This window comes from Lutjanus erythropterus, chromosome 4, assembly GCF_056507025.1.
Source record: "Lutjanus erythropterus isolate fLutEry1 chromosome 4, fLutEry1.hap2, whole genome shotgun sequence".
Classification (NCBI taxonomy): Eukaryota; Metazoa; Chordata; class Actinopteri; order Lutjaniformes; family Lutjanidae; genus Lutjanus; species Lutjanus erythropterus.
The window spans coordinates 25168566-25181452 of NC_139320.1; the positions used below are offsets into that span (position 1 = coordinate 25168566).

The 12887-nt window shown below is 38.9% G+C and overlaps 1 protein-coding gene across 1 annotated transcript in view; it reads left to right on the top strand.

Annotated features, from left to right (window-relative positions):
• The first annotated feature begins 610 nt into the window (after positions 1 to 610).
• maml2 (mastermind like transcriptional coactivator 2) overlaps positions 611 to 12887 on the top strand; it is a 47197-nt gene continuing 34920 nt past the window's right edge. Inside the window, exon 1 of the mRNA XM_084717422.1 lies at positions 611 to 1875. Coding sequence (XP_084573548.1) covers positions 1465 to 1875 — 411 coding nt within the window. The 5' untranslated portion in view covers positions 611 to 1464. The remainder of the gene's footprint in view (positions 1876 to 12887) is intronic.

Sequence of the window (12887 nt, forward strand, 5' to 3'; positions counted from 1 at the left end):
ATGGTTAATGTTGCTTTCATTTTTATGAAAAGAAACAACCATGATTTATCTGACAATGCCTTAAAGACACAGCAAGTTTTCATCATGTTCTTTTCAAACTACAAAACAGAGAGGTCTGTGGAGAGTTTTAACTCCCCAATGCATGGTAGATAGTATGCTAATGTGCTTATTATGCTTCTTTTGAAACTTAATTTAATGAGCTTAGTGAACTCAAAGTGCTTCAAGTCAGAACACTCAAGTTTTTAAGTTCTGAAGAAATCAATACTAACATTAAGTTAATGAGAAAAAAAAGTTGATTTCCTTAAATTCCTGTGAATTCTACAGTGCAGTAATGTCTATTAAAATGTCTCGACCACCATCAGATCATTTGACCCATAAATTAGCGATCTTCATCAGCTACTTCTCTGTGCAAATGCACTATTAGTGTCATATTTAACAAAGATTAATGAGATCCTTTCCCCTCTCCTGCCATGGTCCATGTCTTGCAGGACAGTTCACCCTTCACTCCACTAGAGTGTGCATTTGGACCCGGCTACATCCATATGAGTGTATCATGTCAAAAGAGGAATGTTCATACAATGAGGGTCTGTGTATTGTAGTTCCGCTATTGCCTCGGTGCACCACACGGACAAACGATTGTCAATGGACTATGTGAGACGGATCTCAATCGGTTTATGCAACGGCTTCCTGCGCTTCGGCTGCGTGGTTTCTGACTTGTAATTTGCAACCAGATCCTTCTTATCCGGATGGAAAGAGAAAGACACACAGAAAGGACTTATTTCCGAACAAAAATGCCGTGAGTCTTGAAGTTTAGTGCGTTTTGTGTGCTTGTACATTCTCCTATTTTGGCGACCAGTCGCTCACTTTAAATTTATAGTTGACAGTCTTAATTTGTTTTTGACTGTTTGATAAGTCACATTAGAGATAAAGTAGGCTGACAATGTGCCAGGGATGTACCCGTGAAGCTCAAGTTGTGCGTGCTATGGTTTTGAATCATCCAAGGGATTCATATTGAATATAATTTATCCGTGAGCAGAGGTCGAATCGTTAAGCAAGAGCGGATTCATTCCAGCTGTGAATCCACGAGTCTGGCATGTTAGTAAATCGTTTCAGTTTTAATTATAAGCTGACACATTAACACCCCTGAGGAAAAATAACATTTGTAACATTGGGACTTTTTAATGCCTCTGTGGAACATAAAATTAGTTTAGAAGTGTTTTAATCTTTATATCACTGTAACATTTCCCATCAGTTCAACGAGATAATTGTGCAACATCTCTCAAAAAATATCACAGGCTCCATCGTCTTTCTCTAAAGTGACTTTGTGCGTGCAATGTAGTCTTTTTCTTTCCACATGGGATCATAGCTGAGTCCATACGTCTTGTTTTCCTCCATGCCCGTACTGTGGTCCATTATAGGCTCAGTGGACCTCAGTCTCCATAAACTTGTCGGGGACCTGCGGGCATGGGAGAAGCGACCCCTGCTCAGTCTGCTGCAGGGCCATTCGTACCCATGTTGGGTGTCGGTTTAGGAACTATGCCCGGTGGGGTCGGCAGCGGGCCGGTAGTGGCCACCTCCAGGGGCTCCGCGGTGCCACAGCTGCACAACGCCATCGTGGAGCGTTTGCGCGCCCGCATAGAGCTGTGCAGGAGGCACCACTCCACCTGCGAGAACCGCTACCAGAGGGGTCAGGCCGAGAGCTCGGACCGGGAGCACGAGAATACGCTTCACCTGCTCAACATAGTCCACCAAGGGCCCGGGAACCGAAAGGCAAAGGGCAACCGGGGATCGAACCAGCAACCTCCAGAGTACAGCAGGGCCAACGGAGAGCAGAAGGGCTCAGAGGGCGAGCAGAAGATTTCCACACGCATAGCGGTAAGTTCTGGGGTGCATTAGTTGATGGTGGTGGTGATAATGAATAATGGTGATGATGATGATGTCCATGATGAAGCTTGTGGCAAAGATGACATGATGGTGATTATCATGGTGATGATGATGAGAATAGTATGGGTACTGTTACCTGTGATGAGCAAACAGTTCAAGTTCTGCAACTTACAGAACATCACACCTCAGACCATGAGAGTTTGGTAGGCTTTTTAACCCAGTGGTTCTCAAATTGGGATCCGAAGACCCCCAGGGGTCCTTGACAGGGTTCCAGGGTGTCCTCAGCAAAAAGGGGAATCTTTTTTTTCACTGTAATCCCACCCATAAGTAACACAATGACAGGATGATTTTTTGGTCATGGCTTTCATACACCAGTGTTTTCTCTGTAGTCATTTAGCTGTGGTGCACCACCACAGCAAGATGATTACCACTACTGCAATATGTATAAACACTGTAATTTAGCATTGATGTTATGTATAACTAAACTAATTATAGTCCAGGTGCTTTAGAAGTAATGAATATACAATAGAATCTGAACTTTAAGCCTAAAAAAGACCCAAATAGCAACAGATATGAGACAAAACTAGTATTCCTGCCCAAAGCACCACTGCTGTATCAAAATTACAGGTGAAACACTTCCTGTAATATAACACTGAAAGGTGAAAAATCTTATCAGACAAGTGAACATGATCTAATTTGTGTCAGTTTAGGGGTCCTTGATGTGAGAACCACTGGGTTAAGCATTGTTTCAGTCTGCTAGTCAGGTAAGAGCTGTAGTTACTGAGTGTTAATGTTTTAAAATTACTCTGCTGTGACTCTTGATGAACAAACAGTTAAGGCTCTGTCCAAACTTACAGTGCAACCAAATCCCATCTAAATGGCACGGAAATGTTTCAGAACGAGAGTAATAAATTTGAGGTTCCTGATTTTGATGATTAAAGGGGCTCTTGAAGTAGATGGGATGATACAGGATCACAAAGCTTGTTTGCAAAGCAATCCATTCAGAGGAAATGGTTTTGGGGTCATTGGGCCATGGGGATGTTTTGCATTTACTGCAAACCATGTCAGCATCTCTACTGTGCAGCTGATCCAAATGGAGGGATGCAGATGCATTCTGTGGCTTGTTTAACCCACTTAATATGCATCGTTATCTCATTTTTGAGTTACAGATAATTCCGTTTCCTTTATATGTGACATGAAATAACAAATTCTCAAGAGGATGCTACCTGTCGTTGTTTCTTAATAACAGAGTTTATTGTTTATTTCTCAGGGATCCTGTCTTAGTAAAGAGTTGCATAGCCTTATTTTGATGAGTTATTTTGAGGCTATTTTTGTCATTTTTGAGAGTCTTTATAGTAAAGGATACTGAGCAAGGACAGTAGGGCTGCAGACTGAATCAAAATATTATCAAAATCGCAGTATGGCTGCGCAATATCCAAATGGCAGAAGCTGCCGTTCATCAAAAGGAAGTTGCCCTGGCCTGGCAAATCTTGCTCACCAGATGTAAGACAACAAGTTTGTTTGGTACAAACCCCAGCAAATGTCACCTTGTCATAATTCTAAGAGCTCTTTGTTCTCCAGTGAGAATGAAAGCCGTGATGCAAAAATGATCATCCCCACTAATCATGAATTACATCACAACTGCACTATCTACAAAAATAATCATCATGTTTTTGTTTTTTGTTTTTTTTTTACCAAATCATGCAGGACTAAAAGACAGTATAGTCTGCATGTTCTCCCTCAACAATAGAGCCTTGCACAAGAACACAGCACAGGGAAACTTAACTGTGAAACACAGCAGGGCTTTCTGTGTGCCTGCTAGCGCTGATAGGACTGACTTCCTGTATGGCATCTGTTAAGGGCACAGCCAGTGAGATGTGAGATTTATTTTGTTGTTTTCTTTCATTGGGCATGAGGGAGTTCAGCATCTAGGCTATGAATTATTTCCCAAGCAGCGTTTCAATATAATGTCAACAGGGTGAAAGCTTGCAGATGTTCCTGCTCTAGATTTGCTTGAGATGCTGGATGGAAAAATAAACAATGTAATATTTTTTTTCCAGTAAAGCCATAAAAGGGCAGCGATGATTGTTCCATCAGTTCATTTATTGTCATCACAGGATTGGAATTGGGCACAGGATAGCCGCTACTGCATGTCATGCGATTGTATTAGGCCATGCCTTCATCAAGACTTTCACACACAAGAAAAGTAGATTTCCCTTGATTTATAGTGCTAATATAAAGTGCAGTACAGCTGTGGAATATGACGGGAGGCAAGACACAACAACATCATGGATTATATTGACTGTCTAAAAGAGGTCAGGGAACGTCATTATCATGTACTGTTTCATTTTTACTGATGTTGACTCTGGAGTAGCGTGTTCTACATAAAACTGATGAGTGCAGCAAGATGGTGAGGAGGAAATGAAGTCCTGGCGCACATGTTTTTATCAACCCTGAGGTTAATATGTTTTTTCACAACTCATGATGATTGGATGAAGCAGAACAGCAGCCATTGCAGAAATCCCCCTTAATACATTTATACTGCATCTATCCAGCATTAACACTGCAGAGAGTTTTCTTGGATTCATTCAAATTGAGTAAAGCGTGGAATAAAACTCACAGTCAACAACTTAAAATATGTATTTCTTGAATAATTTCTGGCTAAAGAAAGAGTACAACTTGTATTTCAGATATTTCCTGGGGTGCAGTAGTAGTTCTCCATACTACATTCTTCTGAATTAAAAACTAAGGCTTCTACAATGACCACATCTGTGCATGTTATTGACTGTTCACATTGGAATTTGCGATGGAAATGTACACCAAGTGAGGGGCAACAACACAATGGATTATGACTGGCTGGGAGTGCAGAGTGAGCAGCACTTAACAACGGTGCTCATTGAGACCAGATTAACAAAGGATATTCTTTTAGATGAAATTGGAGAAACGGAGAAGGAGAGATGAGAGCTTACTTATCCAACGACTCAGAAAATGATTTTCCATAATGATTGCATGAATTCATTGAAAGCTCTTGTATATTCATATTTTATATGATGTTTTTCCACAACCAGTTTTTCAATCTTTCCCTTCATACCTGTATCAGTACATGCATTCAGCACAGAACTAGGTCAGAGTAGAGCTTACAAAACACTAGCCCTGTATTACAATGTACAGACATTCAGTTTCATCAGATCAGGATCCAGCAGCCATCTCACATTGTCTATCAACGAGACAGATAGTGAGTACACAAACTAAAGGCTTAACAAACAGTGATACAGCCTCGCTGCACATAGCATGCCATGCATTGTCATGCCCTATTATCATGCGTTTAACAAATGGCTCACTAAGCACCTTCTTGAAAGATGTGCTGGCCATGAAACTGTTTGAAACACAAGGCCCCCATATAAATGTTTAGAGCCACTGAATACATTTCCTGCACATGTTTACTTTATGTCAAACAGGCCTTGAAAAAGCAGTAGGCAAGGGATGCCTGGTGATTAACAGTCCTGTGTGCACTGGGAGGATTTTGTTATTTCCCAGTCTTGTTCTAGTGACAGATCTGGGAACTATAGGCCTTGAGCAGCATGCACTCCTAGAGAAAGTGCTCTGTATGCTGATGTATTTGCCTGTTGTGTTTGCCCACTTGCGACTCTTTGTGTCCCCCACACAGCAGCAGCTCTTTTTAAAAGCTGGAGCGTGAGGCATTCTGGTCATTTAGTTGTCTAATCACAAACCACAAAACCGCAACGTCCTCAATTTCAAATCTGGACAAGTCTTCCTGTCATCCTCCTTTCTCTTATGTCTCCTGTCACATTCTACTGTGAGCTACCTAGGAAAGAGACAAATACTTTCTTTTATGTTTTTCATTAATTTGGCACAATTTCACCACCTTGAACAAAAGGTCAAAGTTTGGAACTGCTGTCAGTTGCACTTTTGGTGTTGATGACAGATCAGATGTTCCCAATTTTCAGTTCAAGACCCTGCACAATTAATAATAGGATGGGAAAGCAGAAAAAACACAAAATTCTGTTTTGTAGTTTCTTTGATATTTTCATCTTCTGGATTTTTAGAAGTGATTAAAATAAAACAAGGAAAGAAAATAAGTCTTTGGCTGGACTGGATGAACAGGTGGACTATGGAATGGTGATGAGGGGTATCAGGTTGACATTTCATCATTTTAAATGGTCACAAACCAAAAAGTTTGAAGGTTGCATTTCTCATGGGCGGAAATGAAAAAAAGGTCAGGCTGCCCTGGGCCACACACAAATGTGATTTAAGGTCCTAATAATGGCAAAATCTCTAATAATTAAATAGTCAGAAGTGTTTAGTTTAAAGCACACTGGTAAGTAGATGTTTATGAACTAGGAGGTAGCTAATACAGTAGTGTACTTCTACTGTTGGTCACCCTTTCTGAATTGCCATGTGATGGATTGTCGAATAATTCTTTTTGTTGGCAGGGTTCAAAACTTGAAGATTTACAGTATGTCAAGCATAACAGATGTAGTTTGTAATGGTAGTGGCGTGAACAGTAGAAGAACAATGTAAAGAAACATGGATGTGCTGCATTGAGTGGATAAAGTTATAGTTTAATACATACAGTTCATTACCAGTGAACACAACACTGACCCCTTTCAGAGTAAAGGGCTGTTAATTGTTTAATAAGCAAAATGATATTGACTATCATCATTAGATTTCCAAAAGCTCATGATGGCCTTGGGAGCCCCATGGAACCTTTCAGTGGACTTGATCTGACCCCTGGCCTGTATTTTGCCCCGTTCTGCACTTCACAGCAGTGTCCATTGCAGAATATGGTTGATCGAAACAAATGTGCAGAATGACAGTTTTTGTTACAGCATTAATTAATTAATTAATTATGCATTTTAAAATGCATAATTTCCTGTACAAGACTACACTTTTCAGCCACTGTACCCTAATTTCAAGCACACCACAGATCAGAATAGAGAATTCAACAGCTAAATCCTTCACTGTCCTGCAGTGAAATATAAAACTGGTAAAAATTAAGATGTTGTCCCATAGTATAATTTTTGACACCTTTTTTAGATTTACAGTTCAAGTACATTTAGTTCAGCCAACATGACATGAATATTGACAATTTAACAAAACACCACTGACTTTATTGTCACTGATGTACCTATGACTACCAGCCGACCAGTGGACTGACAGCTCACTCAAATAGCATAAAGAAAAAGAGTTTCATTGTACTCTCTTGTGGTCATGTATGATGGATGAAGAGTAGTATGTGTGTGTGTGCATGAGTGTGGGGTGGGGTGTGCACTGTAAGTGCTTCCTGGCATACCCTGTTTGGCTGTTGAACAGCCTGAATCAGAGCTGCCGGTGGTCTGATCTCAGCCTGGCTCGGCTGTGATGTGAAACAATTAGCCCAGGTCCATGGGGGCCACCCACAGTGAAGCCCACAGCTTTACCCAACCCTGTGGATGCAGCAAGGATCCATGATCATCCCATAGATCGCTTCCATGTTGTCATGGGAAGGCTAAAGTTTTTCTTTTTGGAGTAGCTGGCTGTCAGTTGGTCTGAATGGTGAATTACTTTAAGTCCCCTTTAGTGAGGAGTGAAATCGCTGCGGGTGCTGTTTATTGACAGCACGACTACACTGTAAGCCTGATGTGATTAAGCTTGGCTCATTGTGTAGACTGTAGCTGTGAGATGAGTTGAGCATCTCATAGTGCTCTGATTAAAAGACATTAAGATAGGCTTCCATATACTGTAGAAAAGCCATCTGTTAATCTCCTCCTTCTATTTGGGATTAGTGCCCATTCCAAGATATGGTTTAAACACAACCACAATTCGAATTCTACTTATGCATAGTACATTTTTTGGTGTGGAATGTTCTCTATTATTTAAATATGGGTATTTCTAGCAAAAAAACAAACAAACAAAAAAAAAACTTCTTAATTCAGATTGTAGTAAAATGGTATTGTTTTCATGATGTTCTCAATATGCTAGGTTTATTATGATAGTTTGAAAAAGTAGTTTCGTCAAAAGCTTGTATATTGACAGTTCACAATACTTGAGCATGAGGCTGGATTCCACCAACAAGAATTGAGTTTAGAGCTGATTAAATTATGGTTTAACTTTAAATTATCTTCCACCGGACTTTTAAACTATCTCAAAAAAATTGAGAAAGATCAAATCTAAAGCTCTCTTTAAAGCTCAGGTTAGTTTTTACTCTAATCTTAAATTAAATTTAATTCACCAGTTTAATATGTGATCTCAACTGAGTTGAGAGTTAAGACATCCCTTAATTCTTTCTTTTACTCCAGTTGATAATTTGGCTACCAATTTTTTATCAATTGAGGAGGAATTAGAGCTTGTCTGCTGGGACATCATGAGTAGACTATTTGGGCTAACTAACTCTTTAACTAGGTAACAAACAGTGTAACAGTTTTAACTTTTTAACTAGCTAGCAAACAATATAACGTTAAAAAAAACTTTTTAGTTAGCTAGCAAACAGTATAACAGTTTGTTAACTTTTTAGCTGGCAAGTAAACAATAAAACACTTAAAAAACCTTAGCTAGGTAGCTTGGTTGTTGACAGTGTAGCAGATTGTTAAATTTTTTAGTTAGCTAGCAAACTATAACATTTTCATTCATAGCTAGCAAGCAAACAAATGTAACATTAGATTTTTTTTTTTTTAGCTCATTGGCAAACTAACATTTTGTTAACTTTTTAGCTACTAGAAAACTAGCTACCTTGGCAAAGGAGCAACTCCATTTTAAACTGTTTTTACTATTTAATTTCAGTTTTACATCACTAAACTGAAATTAGTTTTTAGTTGTGCGACAAAGCTTTGCTTAATTTTAAATCTGGATTTATTAAAATGTATTAAATCTGGTTTTGATCAACTCTAATTAGAAATAATCTTGCACTAAATTAATCTTTGTTGGTGCAACAGTCTGATACGTCAGTACAAATGCTGCACACTTATCAGTATTTATTTATATATACTTGGGTTGATATAAATGTCTTATCACTCCATTCACAATCCATTATAGATTTTATTTAACAAAAGGATCCCCACTGGCATGATAGTAAAGCGCATTATGGAATGTGATTGAAGTTAAGAGTCATTTGATAACATTTGCTTAAGTACTACTAGACTCATTTCAGGCAGTAACATGTTTCCAAGGTGGATATAATGACTTCTCCATCCATAAATCCCTCTGTTTGTGTCTTCTGATTGACACCACATAAACAGAAGGAACCATCATTAGATTTTGCTCAGAGAAAAATGACAGCAGCCTTTTACTGATACACATCAGCAAGATTTACTGACTTATGTAATAAAAGTTAGGGCCATGTAACATAATGTTCTGGACATTCCACAGTCATATCCGAGGGCAGTTCATAAATTTTTAGCACCAAGTAGATCTACGTGAGCACAGCTTGTCTTTAAGGACGGGGGAAGTGGTAGGTTAATATCACACACAAGGCTAATGCTGTGGCTTGTCAGTTTCCAGGAAATTACTGCCTCTGGAGGACATTTGTTTGGACAGTATGTTGATTCTGACTTAGTTAATAGCTACTGTATCATCTTCTGGCTAAATCGTGCATGAAATGAATGTCTCTATTCCCCAGTAAACATAGTTTTATGATAACATCAGCGTACATGCATTCTAAACAACTTAGCTACACATAAATTTAGTGATCTTGATTACTGTATGCTCGAGGGAGAGCGGGGCACAAGCTTCAACAAGTTTCTCGATTGGTAGCCAACCCAGACACCAGATTTGTAAGTGGCACCAAACAAAGTTCAGTGATGACTGCCATTCCTCAGAGGAGCTTTATTTTTTAATCCCATTGAGTTAATGACTACATTTAAAATAGATATTATAGAGACTGTATTTTCAATCTTATAAACAGCTTTTAATATTATTGAATGTTATGATGGCATAAGTCTTCAGCAAAACATCAATTCTAGTTCGAGTATGTAAAATGAAATTTTAAGTGGTTGTCCAAGAGATTGTTTTTTTATTTTGATTTTGAGGATATGTTTAGAGCAAAGCAGTTGTTGTGGTGCTGTTTCTCACTGCCTCCAAGAGATCAAACTGTGCACTATGTTTTTTTTGTTTTTTTTTTGTGGCTCTCGTTTCCTTATCTGTCCAGCCATGGTAGCTGTTGCTGACTACCCAGCTCCAAACAATGCTGTCAATGCCAGAAAATATGTATCACGTCCTGTGCACCGGTGGATTTTTCCCAGAAAAGACCTGCGAGACACTAACTACAGTTACAGTACTACACTACAGTAAAAGCTTTCAGGAGCTCAATGTAAGCTCAGTCATTGATAGAGAACAGTAAAAACATAATCTATTGCCATGTTTAGTGCAAATAAAAATGATAACATGGGTGTACTGGTCAGTCAAACAAAGTAAAGAAGGGATTAGAAGTGAGCTTTTATTGATTGTGCAGTTTTTTCATGAAAACGCCCCTGTGGGACTCAAGTATGTGGTCTGCCAATTGAAAATCTAAGCACTATGAAGTTAAAAGAGCTTGATCATGTACATCTCCTTTGTAAAGATGACTGGTTGGGCTGAAACAGTCTCAAATTAGGGCTGCATCTAACAATTATTTTCATTTTTTGTTATTTTTTTGATTAATCAGTTAGTTGTTTGGTCTATAAAATGGCAGAAAATGTTGCACAAAGCTCAACATGCCACCCACAATTCAAAGATATTTAGTTTACTGTCATAAAGATACCAGAGACTTTTTTCTTTAAAAAAAAATTCAAATTCATTAGTTGGTGATTAATTTAATAACCAATTAATAATCAATGTAGTTGCAGCTCTACATTAAATCTACACTTTCATCAGACACCTTGGAAGTTAGCTAGTAAAACTTGACAGGCATTTTATTTACTAGGTGACCATTTTGATAAAAGAAATCAATGTATGAAGATATTAATGTAAAACATATTGGCATATTATAATTGGATGATCACATTTATTGTTATTCTCGGTCGGAAAAAGGTAAATCAGGTTAGTTTGTCTTAAAAAGACAAGGCTCAGCAAATCTGGTGTCATGCAGAAGCAGCAGTAACGTGTTGGAAATACTGCTCTCTGAATCTGGGACATCTCTGTACCTGGCAAGATTTGCATCGCCTTCCCTTCCTGAAATGAGCACACTTTCATTCTTTTCTGGACCAATATAAATTTTGTTAACAAGTTCCATGCTACCAAAAACACATAGAGAGAAAAAAAATCACTAAATAACAAAGAACATATGAATCAGGGAAGACAGAAATATGACACCCAGCAGGGCAGTGAGAATGTGTGTCAAATCAAAGGCATTCATGGATCATCTGTTATACAGTATCTCTAGTAGTGGTGTTTTAAGAACCCCCTCTTCCTCCCTCTCCCCACTCCCCCACTCAACCACCCTCCCACCCATCTCACACACACACAGACATACACAGAGCTCATCCTGCCGCACATGCCTCATGTTTTATTCAGCAGCCTATGGGAAGGCTGTATCTGTCTTTGAAGAGTGCTGCTGAAATCATGTAGTAGGCCCATCTCATCCTCAGTCTTCAAGGGATGATACACTATAAGGGTGTACATGCTCAGAGGAACATGGGCGTCCAACAGTCCAGGTGGGCCAGGTCTGCTCTGCTGCTGTATGCCCTTTAGGGTAAATTTAGCCCGTAGTTGCACTGGAGCAACTGCCCGATCGGGGTTAAAAAAACTTACCCTCCATAGACATCTGGTTGCTGTCCCTGGCTGAGGTCTGCGGCCTCTAGCAGCGCTTGCAAGGTAACAGCTTTACCTTCAAACACCGTGTTAACATTGTAGAAAATACATGATCAGCATCAACCTTGCAACGTCTCTTCCCTGGTGGTGCAGGTTGTGTTGTTTGTGTATGCTCATTTATACTCAGTGGAGTCATGAATAAAAGGTCACGTATGTGTGATTGGCATTGTTTTTCTCAGAAGATAAAATATAATGTGATGTGTTTAGTGCTGAAACAAGCGATTAATTGTGTAGTTGAGTCTGATGAATGTTGAATGTTGGATTCTTTTTATGTTATTGAAAACTAGATTTTTTAGGATTTTGGATTGTTGGTTGAAACAGCTATTGAAAGCAATTCAAAGACACAGTCTCTGGCAAACAGTGATGGGCAGTTTTAAACAAGAAATCTATAATATAAATAATGTACTAAATCATAAAATGACCATGATGTGTCAGCAGAGATTAAGGAAATGTGCTAAGTTGAAATACTGGCTTCTCTGACAACAAAGCTGCAGCTAGCAGATTCTTTGAAATGTCCATTCTGGGTCGGAACAACTGTTTCATGTTTATTGGAGTTAAAATTAGGCCTGGTGGTTCACCAAATGAGTTAGTGCCTGTTTATGACATGTAAGAAGGAGGAGATGTTTAGGACTGTTAATTTGTGCAATATGTTAATGGAGCCTGGCAGGCAGTAAGGCAAGCAGTCACTAAACTCCAACTTTCTAAACAGTGTGTTTTTGTTTTCTGGATAATGTGTTCAACTTTAAATCATCATATAATTGACATAGTTATAAAAGCTGATCAACTTACAGTTCAGAACTTGTCATCGCTTTTCATTGTCAAAGTATAATGTTGCGATTGTCTTGCATTTTTGTAGGTTTAGGGTCTCAGCTGCCTGCAGGCAACCTGCCTGAGCTTCAAGTCTGGGGAGGAGGGGGCTTGGGGAAACAACTCATTGTAATCATTGATAGTATATTAAGTAGGGATTCAGCCTATTTTATATACTTTATATTGCTCCAATTCTTTATCTGGACTGCAGCATTTTCAACCTGTGAGCTAATCTATTAATTTAAAAAAATCTACAGATTAGTCAATGAGAAAAATCTAAGTTAGTTGGAGCCCTACATGTGCCAATGTGTGATATTTATCCAAAAATCGAAGCTGGGTTCTGATAATTTTACCAAAAGTGAAAATGCGTTCCAAAAATCCTGCACAATAATTGTTTAAATTTCCTTGTTGAT